This window comes from Archocentrus centrarchus, chromosome 20, assembly GCF_007364275.1.
Source record: "Archocentrus centrarchus isolate MPI-CPG fArcCen1 chromosome 20, fArcCen1, whole genome shotgun sequence".
Classification (NCBI taxonomy): domain Eukaryota; kingdom Metazoa; phylum Chordata; class Actinopteri; order Cichliformes; family Cichlidae; genus Archocentrus; species Archocentrus centrarchus.
The window spans coordinates 19091792-19117825 of record NC_044365.1 but is presented as its reverse complement, the minus strand read 5'-3'; the positions used below and the strand labels follow the sequence as shown (position 1 = coordinate 19117825).

At 39.0% G+C, this 26034-nt stretch overlaps 1 protein-coding gene across 1 annotated transcript; it reads left to right on the top strand.

Annotated features, from left to right (window-relative positions):
* The first annotated feature begins 4694 nt into the window (after positions 1–4694).
* phex (phosphate regulating endopeptidase homolog, X-linked) lies at positions 4695–25658 on the top strand. The gene is made up of 22 exons (XM_030755945.1): positions 4695–5121; positions 8230–8286; positions 8403–8564; positions 9430–9513; positions 9840–10066; positions 11041–11109; positions 12187–12303; positions 12516–12599; positions 12843–12985; positions 13384–13477; positions 15015–15143; positions 15342–15443; positions 16675–16752; positions 16917–17020; positions 17376–17434; positions 17616–17670; positions 19426–19493; positions 19585–19715; positions 19880–19945; positions 20148–20252; positions 22498–22574; positions 22735–25658. The coding sequence occupies exons 1-22, from the start codon at positions 4998–5000 to the stop codon at positions 22835–22837; spliced, it is 2238 nt and encodes a 745-aa protein (XP_030611805.1). The 5' UTR covers positions 4695–4997; the 3' UTR covers positions 22838–25658.
* Positions 25659–26034: the final 376 nt, after the last annotated feature.

Sequence of the window (26034 nt, the reverse complement as noted above, 5' to 3'; positions counted from 1 at the left end):
AGCACCTTTGAAACTTTATACCCGACATATTCCCAGCACATTGTCTCCCATTGTCTTTCTCAGACACTGTAACAAATGCACACAGGCTACATTTTTAGCAGCAGCTCCAAACCACAGTGTTTTCACAGAGCCGTGCAGTGATTATGTTTCCTGAGTGTGTGAGCGAGAGGACTGACACATTGTAATTTGGAAGGGTGTTTCCCACAGACATGTAAATAATGATTGGCTTTGAGCTTAGCCACAGAGGTGTTTAGTAAGATTATCAGACACCTCTGTCAGCAGGTTCAACAGTGGCCACTTTAGAGACTTTTATCATTAAATAATCATTGCAGTGTGTGTGTGTGCGGGATGTGTACCATGTTGCATGCATGAGTCTGAGGACTTGGAGTCTTTTGCATGTGTACACTCGTCTTCTGATAAGGCATGTTAAAAGCTTATTTTCTTTTGCTAATCTATGCAAACAGATTGCTTATGTGTCCGTGCGTGTGTGTGTCTGTTGCTTATCTTGCACTAATGACAGCCTGCAGGGATGTTTGGGTAAACAGACATGGGAGGATGATGAACAGTAGTGAGGGAGAGGGCAGAAAAGTGGCATGTTCTGGCTGTCTGGTTTATAGTGAGAAATTGCCCCTAATTTAATTTTGCAACCTCCTCCATTTTACCTTTACTAAAAGGCTGCTCTCTTATTTTAGTGTTATTATTCTTACATTTGCTTGATAGCACTAAATACAAATGTGGCTGCAACTAATGGGGATGTAATGGGTCATTTAGTATTTGGCCATAATCCAAATTATTGTACAAGCTGAAAATTTGAACCCATAATGGGACAGGATGACATTAATGGCTCACTAGTGTTTATTACAACTCATTCTCTATGTCTTCATGACAATCTGTGATAACATTTTTTTTTTTTCCAGCAGAAGCACTAAGTGGTAGGTTCTAGAAGAACCTACCATTTAGCACAAGAGAGTCGTCAAAGCCAGATATTATCCTGCAGGGATCATGAATGTCTACTAAAATGTATGAACTTATCCACCAGGTGTTTAATTTAAGTTTTTCCAATAAAAATACAAATGAAAACTCAACAATGAAACAAGAGGAAAAGCTGAGAAAATTATCAGTCTCAAACTGAATTCTCTGGGGACTCTGAATGACCAGATTTGATGCAAATCCATATAGTTGTTCAGATCTCTCAGTAAACATACACAAAACTACTGGTGCTGTTAGAAGAAAATCGAGGGGGCCCAGAGGATTACATCTTGAGACACAAGTTTATTAATTCTCTGGGGAACACATATGCCTGTACTAAATTTAATGATGATTCATTCTGTAGTTATACAACTACAATAACAACAGCAACACACAAATGACAATTTCATGGTGACACTAGAAGATAAAATGAGGGGACTAAAAAATGTAGATGAAATGTAGACTAAATCTGAACCAAATTCCTTGACAATCCATACATTAGATGATGATTTTTTTTTTTTTAGTAAAGACCCTAAATGGCAAATTTGTTGTACATTTTAAAGAAAAGCAGGAGAGCCATTAAGTCTCAGAAGTGTCGAAAAGGTTGAAAAGACTTTGAGAAACATGAAAGTCTTCGCAAAATTTCTTAACAATTTATTCTGTAATTGTTCAAAAAAGAAATAAATCAATAGATGACATCTTTCTGCAGATGGTAGAAAATAATGTGATGTGATACTCAGTCTGTAGTCCTCCGGGAACCATTAATGTCTGGACCAAATTTCACATCAGTCTTTGAAATAGCTGTTCAGATTTTTGAAAGTTAGTGTAATGATTGCAGGGGGACCATGAATATCTGAGGCAATTCCACAACAATCTGTACTAAATTTCTTGGCAATTCATCCTGTAATTGCTCAGAAAAAAAAAAAAATCCACAAATCACGTTGAAACTAGAAGAAAAAGTTGGGTATAATCAGCGTCTGTAGACTAAGTCCTCTGGGAACCATTAATGTCTGGACCAAATTTCAAATCAGTCCATCCAATAGGCGTTCAGATTTTTCAACAAAAACACAAACAGCTGCTTTTTAGCAGCTAGTGTAGAGCTTGTGGGCAACGCAAATGTCTGCGCCAAATTGCACACCACTCCTTAAAGTTGCTGATAATATTAAAACACACACACACACACAAATGATAACATATGGATGATAATAGAAGAAGAGTAAGGGCGTAATCAGTTGATAGACTTAGTCATGTGTGGACCACGAAGATGGTGGTAAAAATATTGCTATGACTAGTGATTCTCCACATGCAGTTTTTATGTGAAACTAAATTTAGATAATTCTTCAAATTAGTTACAAATTACAGCTCGGAGGCATTTCAAGATGTCTGCTGTGCAGAGAGACTTGTATCTAGAAGTCTTTCATGGGAATTCGTGCAGCCATTTAAGGGACTGCAGTTACAACTACTTGTTTTGGCGCATTTGAGTTGGCTTAATTTTTCAGCTTTGGAGGGTGTTTTTTTTTTTTTTGGATTTGGATGTCAGGCATGGAGTTTACTTACACAAATCAACTCCACTGCAGCTGTGACCTTGTCTTTGACAGCTAAACATGACAGCTTTTAGAGTAATTTGTCACAACTGAGTAAAGGTCTCTTTTTAATGTCCATATTTTAAGTTCTAATCTCTGCCGTGTGGTATGACTACACTGCTTGGCCCTCTCTGTGAGTGGAACTTATATTTAGGTTTTTCTGGAACTGAATCCGGGTTCAGGCTTCATTTCTGTTGGCTTGAACCAACTGTTTGTAAGAGGAGATAGAGACATCAGTAACTTAACACAGGCTGCACCCCACTAACTAGTTGCCCTATAAATAGACACCCAGCAACATGCATTTGTTTTGTATGTGATCAGTGTAGAGTGAAAAGTAGAAACTGTGAATGGCGTTAAATGTTATAAATGTTTAATGATAGTTTCATAATTACACAACAAATCTCAAATTAGGAAACATTATGTCAAAAACCTTTGACCCAGCAAGTTGTTGGAGATTTGCAGACTACATCACATTCATGTTACAGTGTATTTTGAAATGCTGACCTCTTAAAGTTTTAGCCTTTAATGTGTGTTTAAACATGTACAGGATGTAGCCTTTTGTGGACAGGTATTGGGAAAACCAGCTGTTCTTGGAAGCAGAAACATGTCACCTTGCTTCTTGCTAATTTAGCAGAAAACTGTTTAGCTTGAAGACAGATTCTTACTGCTAAGCAGGATTTGTGGTTTTGTGGTCAAGTGGAAAAAAAATGCTGATTGATGAGGAACACAGGATGTGTGCTTGCCATTAGTGCTTGTGGCTATGATAATATGGAGTGTAAATTGAGATGAAAGAAACAGAATGGGACTGGATACTTGAAGTATATCTTTTGGACATTGTTTTTTTTTTTTTATATTATTGCTTTTGTGTAATTGTGATATTTCTTCTGCACCAGGGAGTCCTTCACTTCACCTTCACTGAAGATCTCCCACCAGTGACCATGCAGTATTTGAGACAAGATGTTTGAATGCTATAGTGCTACCAACTAAGCTTGGGTGGTTAGCAAGCTGTGGATTCAGCCAGATGTTTCTTCCTGTTAAAATGGAGGTTTTCCTTCCCACTGTTGCCAAAAGCCTTTTTATAGGTGCTCATCTGGTTGTTGAGGTTTCTTTCTGGTGTTACAATATAGCGCCATGAGGTGGAAGTTATGCTAGTTTCCTGTTTTCAGATTGCTCTTGATTAGATGTAAATGTTTCCTGACAATTAGATCACACACTGCTAAATTATTTATGTAACTTGAGACTGCTGTAGGGAAGGGCTTCACATTCAAACTTAATGGATTTTTGTTTTTCTTTATAATAGCTGAAGCAACAGAAGGGGCTCTTTATTGCCAATCTGCAAAGCAAAAAAAAAAAAAGAAAGAAAAATTAGAGACTAAAAGCGGAGTAGAAACAGTCAAAACATTATGAGTAGGGTCCCAGCTGAGAATCGAGACAATGAGATATAAACAGGACACAAGTGATTGTTAGTCACAGTGGTGAACAATAGCATCGTGGTCTGTGTTTGATGAATGGGTGTTTTTAGCAGCACAGGAAGTCACAACTATATAAGGGCTTTGTGGCCAACACCCCAAACCCTAATGAGCACGTGCAGAAAGAGTTCTTACCACAGTGATGGGGGAGAAGTTTAAGGCCAATCAGGAGCTGTGTTGTCACTGTCAGCTGCACCTCTGAGCCTTCAAAGAGAGTAAAAAAAAGTAGACAAAAACACTGATGTGTTTTTACAACAGCAACGTCATCTCCATCGGATTAATCTACTGTAATCAGCATCCGGTGAGTCTAATTTTGTTCTGGTTCGCTGACTGTCTGATCTGATAAATGTTTAGCGCAGGGCACCCTGCTGTTCTGTACATGAGATTAGGCACACATTTCAAATTGTGTGCTGACGCCATGAAGAAGAAGTGCAGCTGCTAATGCTTCGCAGGCGTACGCACAGATAAGGTCCTGGTTTTAGCCAATGATTTTTAATACATGACCTCTGTTCATCTCACTGGGAAGATTAGTTTATAGATTCCTGGAGGGAGGGCAGGAAGGAGGGAGGGTGTGAGGCAGGGAGGAGTGCTGGAGGAGAGGAGGAGGGATGGAGGGAGGAACAGTCTGAAGAGCCAGAGTGAAGTTGGAGCAGTTGCAGATAGACAGATAGCAGCAGAGAGAGCAAGACAGATTGGGGAAGTGACCCATGTTTGGGCTGTTAAATTGAGGGAGAGGCTCATGAAAAGGAAAATAAAAATTCTCTGAAATTTTACAGGCATGTTAGTATAACTTTTTGGGATTTCATTTTGCCCATATATTGGACTTTTGGGCATATTTTTCTACAATTTTTATTCTGTATTTAGATGCTTAATGCCTACTTCCCCTCTTAAGATTTTTAAACTGTAGGAGTGAGTGTGCTTTTATCTCTGTGTGTGTCTGTGTGCGTGTGTGTGTGTGTGTGTGATATAGTAAACCATGGAGCTGGAACATTTAGGCGGTGGTGGGGTTAAAACTGAGAGGGGCAGCAGTCGTCTCTACAAGATAGCTCTGGCCATGTGTGTGTGTCTCTGTGCTGCTCTGCTTCTTGCTCTCATACTGGGTAAGTCCACACCAAATACACACACACACACATATATTTATATATGTACACATATTCCTTATCCTACATTATAATTTGTTAGGAATCCAATGTATGGTACAGTATCCACGCTGTCCTCAGATTATAGCACATGCAGACTGTAAATAACAAGCATGCTGGTGGGAGCAAAGGTCTTTGTGGAGGCCTCGCGGGTAACTTGTGTCAGACTATTTTAGGTTCATGTAAGGTTTCATACACGCCCACTTGCACGTTTGTACTTTCCATAACGCACAGTGGGACTCAATCTGGACACTTAAAAAAAAAAAATCTGGGCACTAGCAGAATAGGAAAGAATGCACTTTTTACAGCTCTTGCTGCAGAATGTAATATTTTTAGCAGGAACATGTGTAACAGAATGTGAGTTATTTATTTACGCTAATGCTTTACAAGACTGTTGGTACTCATGGTGAGAGAAACCAATAATTTACATACCTTAGATTAACTAAAGTAAGAGCTGTCACACATATATTCACATAACACTGCAATAAAGAAAAGAAAAGAGTAAGATGAGCTTAAAGAAGTATATTTAACACGTTCCACTCACAATGGAATATATAAAATATAATTAAAAAAACAATAAAGCTTGGGTAAACACAGGTTGGGCTGGTTTCCCATGAATTTTCATGGATTAAGCTGGAGAGCTTTGAATTTTACTTTTAGTCTGGGTCTAAGTTTAATCCGTTGGGGACTGGATGTAAGATTGCTGTGTGCAGTTCTTTGCTGTTGGAGTTTTCCTCCTGACTAATTATCTGTTCTCTGATTTTTTTTTTTGTTTGTTTTGTTTTAAATTTCTTCTGAAACAATGCAGTCAGTTTCCTAATTGTGGTGGCGTTACTTGCTGGCACTTCATTCTCAACAGAAAGATTAGTCTTGCCTCATAAATAAAGTTTTTACTTTAGCTTTTTAAGATGGATTCAAAAACTATTACCATAATGCTTAAAATGGTTAGATTTTTCATTTGCTTAAATATTAAGTTAGGAAACAGTTCGAGGAAACAGCAAGTTTACTCTGATATTTAGCTTAGCATAAATACTAGAAGTAGGGTGTATTATTGGGCAGCTGTGGCTCAGGATGCAGAGCGGATTGTCTACTAATTAGTCAGTAGTTTGATCCCTGGCTTCTCGAAGTATCCTTGGGCAGGATGCTGAACCCCCAAGTTACCCTCAATCGATCAGAGTTAGTGTGTGAATATTAGTTTAAAAGCGCTCAGGCACAGGAAAACAGAGGCATGTATGAATATGTGCGCTTTGAGTGCCCACACAGAGTAGAGAAGTGCTGTGCAAGTGCCAGTCCATTTACCAAATAGCAAGTTTGCTGTTGTCTGAAGGGAACAAATCTGTCTATCTGCTGCTTGAAAGTTGTGGTATTTACAGGAATTTACAGGAATTGTGGGAGATAGTGTGTTGATAAAATCTGCAAAATGTAGCATGGCCATTGGCTGGCTTCAGAGATGTCAGTGAGCAGACTAGCTGGCTAGCTGTTTCCCCTTGTTTCCAGTCTTTAGCATCAGTCATGCGAAGCGTTCCCTTTAAGAGTTTGAGTAGAATATCTCAGTTTGAGCGGTGCGTGGTTGTGAGGATGGTTATAGCAGGGAGGGGTGCAGGAGTGCGTATTGTTTGTTTTTTTAGTTATTGAGGGAAGGCAGAATTCTTGTGGTTTCATTGAAGTGTAATTACATTACAAGCCTACACACCCACTCTAATAGAACCACCCCCACCCCACCCCCCAAACCCATCCATGCGAATGACCAGAGACAGGAATGCTGAGTGGCTGCTTTGATTTTTTTTTTTTCCACACTTTTTAATGAGTTTGGAGAGTGTGACTCTTATGTGTGTGCTTGCGTATATGCATGTTTGTGTCAGTGGCTTTTTAGGTATCTCAGTAATGAACATGAGTTTGGTTTTAGCAGTGACACTGGAGCCTCAGACATCTGTTTATGTGCTTAAACCCCTGTGCATGGGCTTCTGGGTAAGAGAGCAGCTTGTTGAGTTTGTTCCGGGCCGAGTGGGTCATGCAGGGTTGAAGCTGTTCTGAAAGTGGCCACAACTCTCACTAGCAGCTCCAACTCGCCAACAAGACCGATGGACCTCAGAGGTCAGACATAGCGGCGCAGCGCCGTAACGCTCCACTCATCCGTTCACAATGGGGATTTGGTTTCTAAATCTGTCCATGGAGCCACATCACATAACAGTGGTTTCTGCCAAGAGGTTAGAAAGGCAGGCTTTTGCTCACCTTCTAGGAAGAGAAGTGAATGGGTAAACCTCTAGTTTCAATACGAGTAGCTTAAACAATGCCTGGCGTATTCTGTGTGTTTGTGTTGCTCTGATTGCTCTTTGCACAAGTGAGCAAGTAGTGCCACACTGATTGTGACTTTCAGGAGTGTGGGCAGGGCTAACTGTTTACTCTGAGCGCTCTCCAGCTGTATCAGCTTCACTTGTTTATCTGTGTTTGACCCTTTTTTGGTAAATAGTGGATACTAGAAATGTCCTCTACTGCACCCTTCTCTGATAGCCACTATCATTTTTGGGTAATTATTGCATAATCATTGGTGGAGGAAGTATTCAGACTTAAATATATGTAATAATGCTTCAGTATAATAGTGCAATGTTCCAAATTGAAGTCCTGTAGTCAAAATATAACATCCCCCGTAAAGAGTGCTAGACTATATGTTTACAGCAGTAGGTTTCAGTTAAGAATATAGTAATTTAGTTACTGATGAGTTAATTTTCCAGGTTCTTTTTTTTAATGAAATATGTCACTACAACAAAGCACATGAAAAGCAAAGTTACTCTATCTCAAAATTGTACTCAAGCACTACACTGAAATTTTCTAATAATTCAGCCTTGCATAGAGTATTGTTTGTGAGATGAGGCAGTATTTTAAAGAGACATTTATGCAACCAATATGTTCTGCAAAACAACATCTGTCTGAATCACAGTTGCCGTTAGAACTGCTGGGACTGGTTTTGTTCAAGGTGCAGCCTTGTGAAAGCCTTGATTTCCACCAGTCTGTTGCAGAACAAAACTTCAGTACTCAAACTTCATCCGCAACTCTTTTCCTCTTCCTCAGTATCTCAAAAATCAAGTCAGGAGGAGTTCTGTCTGACCCCAGAATGCATTGAAGCAGGTGAGAGGAGGTGGTAAATGATCCATCTTGTATTTTTGGTGGTTTATGAATGAAATATCTTAGTTGTGACCGTGTGCTTGACTGACATTAATGAAGCTGTTTTCTTGCTTCTGCAGCGGGGTCTATTCTAAGTAAAATGGATAAATCTGTAAGCCCCTGCGAGGACTTTTATGCTTTCGCTTGCGGCGGTTGGCTGAAGGAGAACCCCATTCCTGAAGATTCGTCCTCTTACGGCATCTACCCCTGGCTAAGACAGCATGTTGACATCCAGCTTAAAGGTTTGAGAATACATTTCTCATTAATACCCGTGCTAATTAGTGTTTTGGTTTTTTTACAATATTTCAAACGTTTGGAGTAATGAAGTATGGATATAAATGTATGTCATATAATTCCTTTGAGTCAAATTTCTTGGACAGAATGCTCTAAATAGTTGTTTTTCAATTATTTTATTCTACATTTGGGACAGTGTTACAATTTCTTTACATGGTCATCTGCTTCATGCAGAGCACACACTTGAAGCAAGTCCTGCTCCTCGGCAGGCTTGTGGAAGTTAGCTAGTCAACATAAAGTGGGCTTTTAGGGAGAGGTGGTGTGAGAGACAGGACCAAAAATGACTTATTTCAGGCAGAGGATCCAGCATAAGATAAACAAGAAATTGAATTATGCAATGCTACTCAAGAGGATATACAGAATAAAAAATTAATAAAGATGCACAAAATAGGCTCCCTTTCATTTAAAAGTGATTTATAAATAAGAACCAATAGCAATGACCTGCCCTTTTCCTTAATAAGAATTTCATTAGATGTCATAAGCAAGGTTACGTGTTTTCATTCACTGGATTCTCAGAGGTTGCAGCTTTAAGAGTACTTCACTGAAATAGCATGGTGCCCCAATAATGTTGCCAAGCTCATTTCAGATTTACAAAAGGAATTTAAGCATTCTAAATCAATACCGGAAACATATCATTTTATTCCATAGATTCTTCTTCTTTCCAATCCTTCATGAAACATTAACCATAACGCATCCCGACTGTATGGCAAAGTGTGTTAGCCTAGTGGTTTTTAATGAGCAGTTAGCCTCAAGCAGAGATAATCACTGGGCTCGTCTCTCTGAGTGATGACACAGACTGTTTTTCGCCATCAGAGTTACTTCAAGTTCCTTCTGACTCTGCCGAACTGGAGGCCATGACCAAGGCTAAGATCCTCTACCGCTCCTGTATGAATGAAAGTAAGTCGTAACACACAGGTTTGCGCTGTGGATTTGTAGGGACTGTGTTCGTATGCCCTCAAAATTCAAACCTTTACATTACGACTAAATCCTGTTCATTTAAAATGTCCTCACAAATATACTGTAAGTTAAGCCTCTACACAAAGACACAGTAAGTGTGAAAAATTAGGTGGGATGAGCTTTTATTGATCCACATGACAGATCTGGGCCAAACCAATAAGATACACGAGTGCAGCACAAAAAAAAAAAAAATGGCTACATAGTAAAAAAAAAAAGAAAAATCAATAAAGTTATATATAATATTTCTTGTGTGTCTGTGTACAAAGCTTTATTGGAGGAGCTGGATGCCAAACCGATGCTGAAAACACTTAAACAACCTGAGTTTCGATGGCCTGTTGTGGGGGACGGGCGCGGTGGGGAATATCAGTGGTCACAGAGTGATTGGAGCCTCCTGAAGACGCTGGCAGAGATGAGGAACCAGCACAGTAAGAGCGTCCTGATTCGCCTGTACGTCTCCCCTGATGACAAAAACTCCTCTCAGTACATCATCAAGGTCAGACATCTACAAAGGTTTAAAAGTGAACATTTTGCTTCATTGTCGGTTATATAACTCCTCTGTAAAGCACACATTCATAATGTTCCACTTGCACTGTTGGATTCAGAAACTTTGAGAAATAGAAGTTCACTCCATACATGTTGTGTAATTAATCACAAATTTGTTAAAAATTTGCTGGACTTTTGTGCTCCCCATAGACTGTATCTAAAAGATGGACACAACTTCTGGATCTAAAGAAATAGAGCCAATGAAGAACCGCCTTAAATCTATATTGTTTCTAATGGCCTGCAAGTCCAGCTGAATCTTTGGAGAAATGACAACATGGCTCCTTTTCTCTGTGAAGTTGGAAACACTTTCCTGATGAGTTAATGATCTAAGATGCTAGCCTTAAGTCTTATTGAATACACCATGGTGTTTAGTTTGTAAATTATAGTCCCATTTAGACTTTGGAAAGTGTCTACTGCCTGCCAATTTGTCAGTCAGATCCACCCTGCAAAGGTGGCAACCGCCAAAATGCTCATTTCAAGGCTTTAAAAATGAGACTTCTGTAAACCAGTGAGTGAGGTCACTGTGGCTAAAGCCATCTTTTATATACAGTCTGTGTTTGGCTCTAGTTTTGCAGGAGGAGTCTCCTCCAAGAGTTTAAGTTCTGTTGTGGATTTTCTTCATTTTTGTACCAATCAAATAACGTGTCCACCATTAGTCCACATGATTAACTTCATTGTGATTGTCTACCCATCTTAGCACCACTTGAATGTAATGTAGCTGATCTAAAACCTTTTTATGTTTTGATATCAACTATCAACTTTAATAGGATATATCCCTGACCTGTGGTTCAAACCACTAGTAAAGACGGAGGCAGAGACAGGCACAGCTCCTTGTTCTGTCAGTTTTTGTTGCTTCAGCAAAAGTTTCAAGACAGCAGTTTAAAAAGCAGCAAAGACTAACTGGTGCTCTCTGTCTTTATGCAGCTCGATCAGGCGTCCTTGTCTCTGCCTTCCAGGGAAGACTACATCACCAACACCTCCTCTGCTCAGGCGGTGAGCTTCTTTCATGCATCTTACTTTTTAACCAAAATTCCCCTTCCTGCATGAGTGGTAGCAAAAAAAAAAAAGACTTTTCTTCAGAGCAAGAGCTTCCTTTCAGGCTCGATATGTCCCCCCTGGCATTTTCCTATTAAAAAAAAGGGGGCTTTCTTCCTCACCACAGTCACAGGGTGCTCGTTCAAAGCGGATTGTAGAGGCACCTTGAGAAGCTATGTTGTTGTGAATTATATAAATAAATTTGATTGAATCACAGATAACAAACAAGGCTTTTTGTAATCTGTATATATGTGAATGCCTGTTTATAACTTTAATTCACAAACATTTGACTTTGTGTAGTTCATTATGTTTGTGCAAAAATCAAAATAGTCGAAATGTAAAGAGAACCATACAGTTAATGTAAAACTACATTTTTAAGTTAAATGTCCCCATTCTGTTTTTGAATAAAGACTCTCTTGCATCAGTTGTTTGTTTCTGTTTTGTATTGATACAGTTACTAATATATATAAACCACTGATAAATACTGTTTGCAGCTATACATATTAGTAGGATTTTAATTGACCTTGGGTTTCTTTACATTTAGTTTGCAAAAGTCATCCACAGATCTAAAAGTAAATAAATCATGATTCCTAGTTAGTTAAGTCTGGTGTTATTAATGTTAATAAGCAGCTTGTGAATTATTTAATTAAAGTGCAAAGCTTCTTTTTAGCCCCAAAGTTATTATTAATGGCTTATCTGATCCCTAAAGCATTAGTAAGTACACACTGATGACTCCATTATTTACAACTTATTAATTCTTTGTAAACATTTTCTGAGAGCAGTACAGATTGGATCCACTTGCACAGTCTCTGTATGTCCCCAGAAATCTATTTGGGCACAAGTGTTTGAACATAAATGTCTCTTTAAATCATGAATATTTTTCTGCTGCTGCGTGTCTCTCCCTAAAAAAAGGTAATAATAAAAAAAATACATTTTAGCCTATGTGAGTGCAGATGCAGGCGCTTGATTGATGTCTGATGATGCCTGATAGCTCAGAGCGATGAAAGAATAAAGTCTCTCTGTCTGTCTCTCCAGTATCGCGCTGCTCTGCTCAGTTTGATGGTGGACGTGGCCGTCATGCTGGGCGCCCCAGAGAAAGCAGCACTGACCCAGATGGAGAAGGCTCTCGCCTTTGAGACCAAAGTGGCTCATGTAAGGACGTCATGCCAGATAAATATAATCCCGCTTAATGTATGAAAATTATTAAATGGGTCTCTGTAGCTCAAAAGCTAATTAAAACTCTGCATTATTCACTGTGAAATATGGCGCTGATTCATCAGCTTCACCAACAGTATAACAGGAAATTATTTTATGGAAAAATTTAGGATCAGTCTTGCTGATGACATCGTTCACTGTGTCCGCAGATCCTGATTCCCTATGAAAACCGCACCAGCGAGAACATGTACAACAAATATTCGCTGTCTCGCCTGCAGCGCTCAATACCTCAGGTACTTTAAATACATGCAGATGAACCACCAGAAAGAAATCAACCTTACCCTTACTTACATTTATTTGAAACTGCATTGTACATGATTTCTTGTGCTATGTTTCTTGGGAATACTTCCTTCCAGGCATGGTTCACTTGGATGCTTTTTTTATGGACCCAGAGCTGAACTACAAAAAGAAAGATATTTGTTTTACATGTTGTTCAAAATCCTCTGTGCTGTTTCTCCCTCTCACTCTGTGTGTAGTTTGAGTGGCTGAATTTCGTTAAAGCTGTAGTGGAGTCTAAAGGCGACCCGGCTCTGTCCATCACGTCCTCTGAGCTCGTCATCGTCAGAGTTCCGCAGTACTTCAAGGAACTTATGAAGCTCATTGAGGCCACAGACCCCCGGTACAGCCTTGCTTTCCATCCTGGAGCCTTGTTGATATAATGTATTCCAGAGCCACTTACTCTGTGCATCACATAAAATATTAATAATAGTTTAAAGACACTCTTGGTACACATTCTACAATAAATACAACTGTTGGTCCCAAGGCAATCTAAACAGTGTACAAAACTGCCTAGATTAGTTTATCGAAACAGGTGTTGGCAACACAGACACAAAATCTGGAAGCAAAGGCAATAAACTCAACCTGGTCCTCACGCAGATATAAAGTACATACACACACAGTGATGGGCACACACTGGGGCTTGAGGGCACCTGTCGCTCATTATAAGTATTTTATAGTGTATAATGAGATTACATGTAGGCATTTAATTAATGTCCCCATGTCTCTCCCTCTCTCCAGGACAGTAGCTAACTACGTCCAGTGGAGGACAGTCTTCTCCCGGATCACCACTCTGAGCCGTCGTTTCCTCTACAGATACCTCGACTACGCTCGGGTTGGTACACAAACCATGTTTTAGAATATCTATTTCAAAATCAGATTTAGCTGCATGTCCTGAAAGTGTTTGGTTGGACAATTGATATTTTCATTTTGCATATCTGGCATGTGGTTTGCTATTACTGCATCCTGTATTTGTGGTTTACTTGATAAACCATAAAGTAAAGTTGAGGTAAAACTGAGGTCTGCAGGTATTCATTTATACACATATGAATGTCGCACCACAGCATTTCAATCAGGTTGAAGTCTGGACCTTGACTGGACCATTGCAGCACCTCGATTCTTTTCTTTTTCAGCCGTTCTGTTGTAGATTTGCTGCTGTGCTTGGGATCATTGTCCTGCTTTATGACCAGTTTCAGCCAAGATTTAGCTATTAGACAGATGGCCTCACATTTAACTCCAGAATACTTTGGTATGCAGAGGAGTTTGTGGTTGATTCAATGACTGCAAAGGTGCCCTAGTCCTGCAGCTGCAAAAAAAAAAAAGCCCAAATCATCACCCATCCAACACCGTGCTGATAGGAGGCGTGAGATGTTTGCATTGTGTTTGGTTTTCTCCAAACATGGAGCTGTGCTTTGTGGCCAAGCAGCCACTTTGGTCTCATCTGTCCACAGGTCATTGTTACAGAGGTTTTGTGTGTGAGCTGTTATTTTTTGTTTAGTCATTTTCTAATTTTACTGTCATGAACTTTAACATTTAACATGCTAACTGAGGCCGGTAGAGTCTGAGACGAAGCTTTTGAGTTTTTTTGTAGTTTCTCTGAGCGTTGCATGGTCTGACTTTGGGGTGAGTTTGGCAGTGTCCACTACTAGGAAGTTTGGACTAGAACGTTTTCCACTTGTGAACAATCTTTCTTACTGTAACCTTTCCCAGACTAATTGGCTTCTTTGAGACCATTTCTGACGTACATCCTCCTTGGCATTTTGTTCACACACCTAAATATTCAGACCTGCAAACTGCCAACACCTTTGCTTTTACTGAGGTGCTCACACTTGTTGACGAGCAAATGCATTTCATCATTGGCACCGAGCGGCTCCTAATTCCGTGGAAGCAGTAATGTTGTACTTACTTTTTCACACTCTTTTTCTGAATTTTGCTTTAGTCTGTGTTACATAAATCCTGACAGTGTAATACGCCATGTGTTGTTATTCATCTGAGGTTGTGTTTACCTAACTTAAAGAGCTGCTAAGGACCAAATGATACATTTGTATATTTTATAAATGGGTAAATCTAAAGTCTTTCAAAATATCTGCACTTGAAGATTTCTCAGCTTTTCTCAACCTCTCTTTTTAGGTGACAGTAATTAGAGAATTGGGAAAGTTATGTGATTTTTGGTTGCTTCTGTATGATTTTCTAATTTTAGCACCATGTAATTTCAAGTCATGATTTCAAATGCTTAAATGAAATCGGTCCCCATCTAAAGTGACTCAGTGTGGGGTCCCAAACACCCAGGCTGAGAAAGTTGTTAATGGAAGTTGTAGTTTTTTGGAGGGAGAGATGTCAGCTTTCATTTCTGTCTCTTTCAACCCCACTAGGTAACCACAGGAACCACCTCTCTGACCCCGCGCTGGGATAAGTGTGTTAACTACGTCGAGAACTCACTTGTTTACGCCACTGGCCGCCTTTTTGTCAACACGCACTTCCAGGAGGACAAGAAACACATGGTGCGTGTGTTCCCGACATGACCTTATGTCCTTAATCCTGGCTTAGCTATTTGAGTTTTCTGTAGGTGTGTGACAAATGAGTGTTGAGCTATGTGATCTGCATCACTGTAGATGTGTGTGTTTATATGTTTCAGGGTTCATGTTGTCTGAAAATCCAAACATTTAAACCTCTGTGTCACGCTTGAATTTGTTTCTCAGATGGAGGAGCTGATTGAGGGCATCCGCTGGGCGTTCATTGACATGCTGGAGAAGGAGAATGATTGGATGGATGACTTAACCAAGAAGAGAGCTGTGGAGAAGGCATGGACAGTTTGCTGCTACACATCAGCTGCTGCCTCATCTTCATGCTCTATCTGTGCCACACCTCAACATAGCTGTTCCTTCTTTTCTAACCTGAGCTGCAAATCGGTGGTGTGAATTTTAAATGGTTTCGTTCAAAATTGGCCAAAAAAAGAAGACCCGTTGGACACGTCTAACAATTAAAACAAAGTCCAGCAGCTGGAAACAGCTGCGTTGCTGGAACAGAAACTGTTAGGATTTACAAGCACCAGTAAAGAGCATTTATACTCTAAACAAAAGCAGCATTCACTGTTACTTTCATTTCTTGGTGGAAGCCCATGTAATCAGAACGCTGCTGGTCTTTCGTGTTAGCAGCAGCTGTTGACATGAACCAAAAATGGGAACTATTCACTTTCAAAGTTGCGCCTTTTGAAACATTTTGGTTGCAGAGGCACAACTTTTACTTTGAAGGTGAACATTCTGCGCTCAAGTTTCATTACCGCTCAGCGAGCAGTTGGTGAACAACACTTTAGTTCATCCCGTTAGTGCTTCCCTTTTAAAAGCCACCTCCCCTTTGAGAAAACTTTCTTTTAATTGGCTACGCCTACCAAACACAAGGTTTGAAAGGCAAGTGGGTGGGGCTGATGGGACCACCTATCCACTCTTGTTGACATCATGCAGAGGCAAGAATGAAAAAAACAGTTAAAAACAGAGTGTTTGGAGCAGTCTGAAGCCTGAGCTGAAAACACTTGCAATAATTCTGCTCCATTTTTAATTGTCATTTGTGTGCTCACTTGAGCTGCAATGATTTCTAGACTGAAAATTTATTATCATAGGTTTTCATGAAGTCAGACTCAAATGTATTCAGGTTCTTTTTTCTGACACTAATATTTTTCAGCTTCGCTCACTGTCAAAATATTTTTTGCCTTTCACCTTTAACCAAATCACCAACTCACCAATTCACCAACTTTGCTAAAGCTACAATACTGAAGCCAATTAAACAAATTAGGTCTGCTTTATGTCAAGCATATAGCCCTTCATAATTAAAAAGGATCTTACTGTAGGGACCCAGAATTGTTTCTGGGACAGGACTTTAGCCTATGACTCTCACAACCCTCTCTGTAATATCATTTGAACTTACTCATTTAAATTTATACTTGCATTCACTGTCAGTTAAGTTTCAATAAGAGTCTGGCACACCTTTTTATGTTTAATTGAAATTTTATTTAAACTCTCTAATCTCTCTCTAAAGGCCCATGCAGTCCTGCCCAAGGTTGGCTACCCAGAATTTATTTTGAATGACACCTACCTCAATGAAGATTTGAAGCAGGTTTGTTAAAAAAAAACAAACAAAAAAAAAACTGTAATTAGGACAGCACCAGCACAATGCTGTTCATTTTATTCTTGCAGTGCATTTTTCTTTTTATTCTGAAGAGAACGGTTGTCATCGTTTTGAAATAATATGTCATGTGTTTGCATTTGTGTCTGCTTTAGCTAGAGTTCAATGAAAAAGATTACTACGGCAACGTGATGCAGACGCTGAAGTTCATCGCAAAATCCGATCTCGCCTGGCTACGAAAGAGTGTCCCACGCACAGAGTGAGTGGCAAGTGTTAATGTTTGTGTTTTACCCACAGTCTGTATATAAAAGGTGGATGTAGCCACTGTGACTTCACCCATTTGTTAGGGAAGTGTGTGCTGGCATTACATCTACCCTGAAGTATATGTCACATTATCTCCTTTTTGACTCTTATGGGCCCAGTTATTTATAAAATAGGCATCGTGTTGTGTTAAATAAAGCTTGAAATTTCCGATTGACACAACAACATGAATTGCCCCCTGTTGGCCATTAGAAAGAATGCAGGCATTTTCTTTCTGGATCAGATTTGGAAGCTACAGCCATCTTTCATATCGATGCTGTGGCTTAATCCCTCAATGTGTGTTTGTGTTTCAGGTGGTTTACAAACCCAACAACTGTGAACGCCTTCTACAGTTCGTCCACAAATCAAATAAGTATGATACATATTCATTACACACACACATACACACACACACACACATATATATATATATATATTAACAAACAAAAACCTAAAAAAAATCTATAAAAGCTTGACTTTGTGCAGTAATAGACCTTGTCTGGCCAGAACCAACGATACACAAAATAGGAAACTGGTTTGTTCTTCTTGTTTAGGATTTCCTGCTGGAGAGCTTCAAAAACCCTTCTTCTGGGGAAGAGAGTATCCAAGGTGAGTCATGCTCTTCTAGCAGATCCCATAATAGCTACTTCTAGCCTCACTCAAGAGCAGACTTTTTTTTTTTTAACAAAAACCTGCTATTAGAGAACCATAACCTAGGCAGCAACACTGTTCTCAACAGATCCATAAACTATATATATTAGACCTATCAAACAGCTTGATTTTAGTATGTAAAGCAATTTCCCACAGCAACACAGCACAGGCACATTTGACCATGCATTTTTTTTTTTTTTTATGATATCTGAGACTGGGTGGCACACTAACAGCCTGCCCAGCCAGGATGGTGCTCACTCACTTTAGCTTCCAAAGCTTCTTTTTTTTTATTGTGTTTCTTTCTTCACACAGTTTGTGTATTATTGGATCCAGTGGTGTGCAGTGATTTTTATTAAAAGGCAAGCATAGACAATGACAAACAAAAAGAAAAAGAAATCTTCCTCCACTCTTTAGCAAGACACACTGGACCAGTTTAAGACATATCTTTTCATGATTTTATGATGATTTTCATGCATATTGTGGGACTCTGCATGGATATCGTCACCTTTTCGCACTCCTTGCTGGCTGAAGAATTGTAATTACCCATTAGCCAATAACGATGTGTGCTGGAGGAACTTTTTTAGAACTTTTCCTTTCATAAAAGTAGCAATGCCAAACTGTACAAAAATCTGTATTATTATTATTATCATTATTGTAAAACTTTACAATTGGCAAATTATGCATAAAACATCAAAAGCATCAAAAGTAAAACTAATTGTTCTGCAGAGAAATGTTCCCCATCAGTGTTGATGAATCAATATTACTGATGCAGATATTTACAATTGAGTCCATCCATCCATCCATTCATCCATTCATCCATCCATCCATCCATCCATCCATCCATCCATCCATCCATCCATCCATCCATCCATCCATCCATCCATCCATCCATCCAATATTTTATATTGTTTAATTTCCAATCATGTTTGTAATGGTTGTGAGGACTGCGCATCTTTAAAATGAAACACCACTTAATGAGCTCAGAAACACATCTTTTAAAAGTATATTGAAATATATTAATAACCAAATAATCACAGCTGAATTAAAAGTCTTAAGCACTGTGTGGCAAGGTTAACTGTCAATATCTACAGGGAGATTAAAAATATTAATGAAAAATTAAGATAGTGTATTAAAAAAATACTTGACTAAAGTTAATAGACTCAGTCAAACCATTATGCATATTATTAATCATGCTAATCTGAAAGTGCTGGTAGAACTGTTCAGAACAGTGAAACCAGAGCCAGCAGCAGCTGGTGTAGCATTGCTAGTCTGCATCAGTCTCCTGTCAAAGATCAGAGGTTTATGCATAAACAACTAGAACAAAGCTGTTAGCCTCTCAACTTCACAAACTCAAGCCTTTGTTAATGGGACATGAACATGCCCATGTAATTGAGATATGCTACAGATTGCAACAGAATTGTAATTAACCAGAGTCAGGCCTGCTTCCAAAGACAGTAGCAAAGTGCAGCAACAATATGGCAGTAATTTAAGGGATGGATACAATCAAACCGTAATCTTTATGACAATGTTTGAGATATCTATGTTTAGATTTCATTGGGCAAGTACTCCTAGCCTTGCTTGCCCTAATAGAGGACCACTAATAGGATCTAATCCTGTCTTGAAGTTCTACAAGACTTTCATTCACACCACACTTGTTTTAAATGCTGCCCTGACTGAAGCTAATCTCTGACCCATCATTCCTTTGGTTTACAGATCTTTAAGTTACGGTGCCATTGGGGTGATAGTTGGACATGAGCTGACACACGGCTTTGACAATAACGGTAAATAATGTTTGCTAATAATGACTTCAAAACCTAGCATTTGTGACAAAGTACGCAACTGTTAACACATTCAATTACATGGTGTGAACAGGTCGCAAGTATGACAAAAATGGCAATCTTGAACAATGGTGGAGCAACTCGTCTATAGAGGCCTTCACTGACAAGACCCAGTGTATGATTGAACAGTATAATGGCTACCACTGGGAGGAGGCAGGCCTAAATGTAAGAAAACACATTCTGAATTGGCAAAAATGGTAGGTGTAGAATGAATTAACACTAGAAAACAAAGCTTGTATTGTATGCAATAAAGTCAAGAAGTAGCTGAAGACTGTTGTCCAGGTACATTATTGGCTTTGTCACTCTTTTATTAATGTTTTGCTCTGCAGGTGCGCGGGAAGAGGACTCTGGCAGAAAACATAGCAGACAATGGAGGAATAAGAGAAGCGTTCAGGGTACGAGCTGTGATTTAAGAAACAGTGTCCCACAGGAGCTGTCTAATTAGGAAATTTTGACCTATTGTTCAAAAAATAAATTTCTACATTTCATAATTCAGAATTAGTTTCATCCCTGAATAAGAACTGTGAACAAAAATTACCAGATGTAAATGTAAAGAAATCCAGGTGAGAGAGTGTGTCTTTTTCTGGCCATGTGTAGGCGTACAGGCGGTGGGTGGATAAGAGCAGAGGTGGTGCGGAGGAGCCTCTGCTGCCTGGAGTTGGACTGAACAACAACCAACTGTTCTTTTTGAGCTACGCACATGTAAGGACATGCATACTATTTTTCGCCATGCTGTCAATGCAATGATTGTATTTTTTCTGAAGACAATGGGACTTTAGCTGATTTGGAGCTTAGCAAAGTGAAGTAATTGTTACATTTCTGAATTAAAAAAATATTGAGGTATAGAGGTTTTGGTTGAGGTAAGATTTTCTTATGGGAGATAGTTTGGGTGCTATAAGAAAACATCTGAATATAAATTAGCCTTTGTCTTTTATGTGCCGTTTGCTCAGAAGTTTACATTCACTTATCATAGGAATGAACAGGTCTTGGTCTTGTGAAGTTAAAAGACACTGTAGAACCTTCAGAACCACTTATTAAAAGATTTAAGCAAGTTTATGCAGATTTAAAAGATTTGAGTGCACCCACTTTTTTTTTTTGTATGTAAACTTCTGACCTCAACTGTAGCTTCTGGGTCTGTAGAGAGTCCAATATGGAGTTGTGTTAAACCTGTAATCTTTTTAATGGACAGCAGGGGGCAACTCTCCCAGTTGCAAAAATAAGTCAGATTGCATAGGAGTCTAGGAGAAAATGGCTGGATTTATTATGTCATTAAAGACTTTCCTGATGAGCTTATAGAATAGAATAGAATGCCTTTATTGTCATAATACAGGATGTACAATGAGATTGGAGGTCTCAGTTGCTAATTTCAAGTCTTATTTAATACAAAATGATGCTTTTGATTTTTGTTTATCTTTGATTTTATTTTTTATTTTTTTATTTTTAATTTTAGTCTCATTGCTCATTGCGTCCAGTGGATGGGTCTCCACTGACCAACTGGTGATATCACAGTGGATACATCCATCTTTTATATACAGTCAGTGATTTGAAGCTAGCATATTTCTCAAGAACAGCTGTTTCCACTCCATGAACAGTGCTGTGTTTGCACTCTAAATTCTCTGCACAAAACTGCTGGTAGCCTTCCATTAAAGAAAGAAAAAACACATAATGGTCACTGAAATAACTTGAAACTGACAAAATCATAAAAATAAAATTTGCTTTTGAAGTGAGGTTTAATTGAATTGTTTTAAAAAAACAAACTAATGAAACTGGCCTGGACAAAAATGATAGTACTCCTAGAAAAGATTGAAAATAAGTGACCACAGGGACATGTTAAATTAAGGTGACCTGTAATTAGCACCACAGGTGTCTTCTAACTTGTAATCAGTCTGCATATTTAAAGAGTGAAACGTCATCACTGTGCTGTGTACCACACTGATCATGGAGTGTCTAAGGAGATGAGAAAGACAATTATTGACAAGCATGTTAAAGGTAAAGGTAGAGACCATCTTCAAGCAGCTTGATGTTCCTGTGACTACAGCTGCACACATTATTCAGAACTTTCAGGTTCATAAAATTGTCACCGACCTTCCTGAATGTGGCTGCAAGAGGAAAATTCATGACAAATTAAAGAGATGGACAATACGAATGTTAACCAAAGAGTCCAGCAAAGAGATTAGAGGTGAAGGAAAATGGAGGAGGTTATGTTCTGAGTCTGCTTTGCTGCATCGGCACAGGGTGTCTTGAACCTGTGCAGGCTACAATGAAATGTTGAGACTGTTGAGGCATTCTGGATGGAAATGGGCTGTGCAGTGTCAGAAAGCTTTGTCTCAGTTGTAGGTCATGGGTCCTCCAACAGGATAATGACCCAAAACACAGCTAAAACCACCCAGCAACATTGGACTAACCCAAAGTGGCGTTTTATGCAAATTCTATATAAAATTTTATACACATTTGAAGAGTCAGTTCCCATCATTCCTAAAAGTGTCAGTAGGCGGCAATGTTGCTTCTCTCATGCTGCCATTTACTGAAACAAATGTAAACTACATTTCAAGATGTTTCTAATGTTATCAAAACCTGTTAGAAATATTTTAAACCCATCGCAGGACTTTCATGCTGTGTTCTATATCTTGGACACAGTTCTTGTTGAGCTGTTGCACAGTTTTTAATTCTAAACAGGATATCATCATGTTTTATTGTTTCCATGTGTGGAGCATGTCTGGATTCCAGGGTTGAATGATTCATGTGTCAAATTATTGAATTTATAGAAGCATGGATGTGTGCTGTCTGTTGACACTATGAATTGGCCTCAACTTGAAAGGCAGGCAGAACTGTTTGCTTTGGGATAGCTTTGTAAAATTGTATATAATAGCACATGTTAAGTCAGGACATTATGAATACACACGCTCATTGCAGTAAAGCAGTTCCCAAATGTGTTTGTACTATGCAGGTAAGATGTAACACCTACAGACCAGAAGCAGCCAGGGAGCAGATCCAGAGTGGAGCTCACAGTCCACCAAAATACAGGTCAGCACACACATACCCCCCCCAACACACACACACACACACACACACACACACACACACACACACACACACACACACGCACACACACACACACACACACACACACGCACATGTATAGCATCCTTCCAACCTGACTTTTGTCATCACTGTTCTCCTGCAGGGTTATTGGAGCAATGAGTAACTACGAGGAATTTCGGAAAGCATTTAGTTGTGCCGAGTCATCAATTATGAATCGAGGAGAACAATCCTGCCGGGTGTGGTAACCTTTGACCTCAGCTTGATACTCCTGAAAAGGCTGATAATGCTGGATTTAACCAACATAGTTTACATGATAAGGGAGCAACACAAAAATGAAGCAGAGCTGATCTAACTGAAATACCCTAACATACAGACTTCGGTAAGTGTGGATCATTAAACTGAAGCCATTTTCAACTGGCTAACAAGAAAAAGTTCTTTTTTTTTTTTTTTTACTGCATATGTCACATAAATTATTTCTATAAAGGACCATAGTTACAGGGTTATAGAAAAAAGACGTTTTTGAGACACTTGTACAACAACACAGTTACCCTATATTGCCAAAAGTATTCAGTCACCCATCCAAATCCTTGAATTCAGGTGTTCCAATCACTTCCATGGCCACAGGTGTGTAAAACCAAGCACCTAGGCATGCAGACTGCTTCTACAAACATTAGTGAAAGAATGGGTCAGGTACTCAGTGAATTCCAGCATGGTACTGTGATAGGATGCCATCTGTGCAAAAAGTCCAGTTGTCAAATTTCCTTGCTACTAAATATTCCACAGTCAACTGTTAGTGGCATTATAACGAAGTGGAAGTGACTCAGCCATGAAGTGGTAGGCCATGTAAAATCACAGAGCAGGTCAGCAGATGCTGAGGTGCATAGTGCACAGAGGTCACCAACTTTCTGCAGAGTCAATTGCTATAGACATCCAAACGGTGGTGGGTTGCACAACTATAGCAGTGACTCTTAATGCTTCAGCAATTTGATGCTCCCAACTTTGTGGGAACAGTTTGGGGATGGCCCCTTCCTGTTCCAACATGACTGTGCATAAGTGCACAGAGCAAGGTCCATAAAGACATGGATCAAGTTTGATGTAGGAAAAACTTGACTGGCCTGCAAATCTTGAGTTCTGACCTTAACCCAATAGAACACTTTTGGGACGAATAGGAGCAAGACTGTGAGCCAGGCCTTCTCATTCAACATCTGTGTCTGACCTCACAAATGTGCTTCAGGAAGAATTGTCAGAAATTCTCATAAACACTCCTAAACCTTGTGGAAAGACTTCCTAGAAGAGTTGAAGCTATTATAGCTGCAAAAGGTCATCATCATCATATTAAACCCTGTGGATTAAGAATGTGATGTTCATATGCATGTGCCAGCAGATGAGCAAATACTTTTGGCAATATAGTTTATATGTAGTGTACCTGTAGCTAGATAAATGTACTGCATTTCTCATGAGAATAAAGAATTTATATATTATTGTCAATGTACAATGAAATGAACATTTCTACTGGTTAGAAAAAATATATTCCAGATGTTTTGGTGACTGTAGGATGCAGCTATATCAGCTCAGACTCTGCATTTATTTGTTAGCAGCCCTGTTTATGAACACTGTACACCAAAGATTAGCTATGTAAGTAAAGCAAAGCTACTTCAATATTTTGAGATATTGTGAAAATCAGTATTAAAAAGCAAAGTGATCTTAATATAACATTGATCTACCTAGATCAGGTACTTTGTGTATGAGTTTGTACGTGTGTGTGGGCCCAAGATCTCCTTTGATAGTCTTGGTTTCTGTTTTGCTTTATTTCAATCTTGTATCACACATTTATATTCACTGCGCTGCAGTTCAGCCCGAGGCAAATGAACTCACAGAATTACAAGCACTCAAACTGCAGCGTGCACTCTCATTTGTCTTTGTGTCTCCATCAGTGGACTGCACCGCTGAGGTGTGTTCACACACACACGTGTGATGTTTCTCTGGAATGACAGGAACACTGTATGATGCATATTTAAAAATTTAGCCAAAAAATGGGAAAGCAGGATCTGCTGTAATGTTGGGTTGTTATTAGTAATCATTAGTTGATATGGTATCAGCCCACTGGCCTAGTTCTGTCAGCAGAATTTTATTTTATTTTTTTTTGGATAAAGGAATCTGTATTCAGTGAAATAGTGCTCATTATTCTGAAATTACACCCACCAATTAAAATAATAAAAACACCATTATATGTGTTATATATGAATATTATCCAGGTTTCATTATTCTGCATGTAACAGCTAATGTTTGATTCTGTTAGACCTCACTCAAACAGGCCTCTCTGTGACCCCCTGATAACCACCGGTTGGTACAGAAAAATGATTATTTGCCAACTGGTTGACAAGTGGTTGCTGGAAGTTGCTGGTTGTCACAGCACTGTGAAAAAATAAAAGGGGGGTGGGGAGTGTTTGTAATTTCTGCCAGTACATTATCCTTTTTTTTATGAAACTTCCATAAATAGTAAATGGAGAAATGTGATTAAAAAATCAGTTAAAAAAATATTGTACAGAAAATTCCCCAATTTTAAAACAGTACACTGTACTGTATTTTTAAGGCTTTTTTTTTTACAGTGAGGTGAAATTGGCTGCAAAGAGAGTGCTGCACCAAAAACAGGAGGTTGCGGGTTGGGGCACCAACCAAGATAACCAGGTTGCTTGATTTCAGATAATATAAAACAGAGTCAAATTGTGAATGATATAATTTTGAGATACAAACTAAGCAGATGTTATTTATCAAAATGAACTGGCGAGCCCTATTCGAGTAGGTTTGCTGGGTTTATTGTCAGGATCTTAATAGTACAATATCCACTGTGGAAATCATTAGAATGAGACCACTGTATGTCATTACATGTCGTCTTCTTATTATTATGTCGTGTTTTTCTTTAAATGTTTTTTGTAAGTTAATGTGTGCATTTTTTCACACGTTTTTGCATTGTCCTTTTAATGGTAAATTTGTATGCCATGATATATGGTTCTTTGATTCTGTTCTTTTTTTTTTTTAGGTTCTAATAAAACCCTTAAGACATCACACTGTACCTCCACTTTTGTGGTGATTGATAAGAAGGGTCAAAAAAATGTGTCTGTGAAAGAGAGAGAGTGCAGAGCAATGTGGCGAGCAGTGGATAGAGGGTGCTGATGGATGGTGAACAAAAGACATAAAAAGATTGAAAGCATGCCCATTTATTGATTTTCTTCTGGACTTGCTATTACACACACTTAGACCACATCACATCCCATTCATTTATGTCAGTAGTTCCCATGGCAACTTATTCTGTGTTACAGGAGGCGTTGCGCGTGTGTTTGTAAGTGTGGTTTTCAGTTAGTCTTGTGGTATCCAGCAGGGGGTACCATTAATGACTTGTATCTGTGGCAACACCAGCGGCAGTCTCATCAATTCACACCAA

What these genes read in the sequence shown, in the direction of transcription:
- phex (XM_030755945.1), top strand. Translation starts at nt 4,998, where the DNA reads ATGGAGCTGGAACATTTAGGCGGTGGTGGGGTTAAAACTGAGAGGGGC. An exon ending in AGGAGGACAAGAAACACATG is followed by an intron (nt 15,144 to 15,341) that starts GTGCGTGTGTTC and finishes TTTGTTTCTCAG; the next exon opens with ATGGAGGAGCTGATTGAGGG. An exon ending in GGGAGGAGGCAGGCCTAAAT is followed by an intron (nt 19,716 to 19,879) that starts GTAAGAAAACAC and finishes TTTGCTCTGCAG; the next exon opens with GTGCGCGGGAAGAGGACTCT.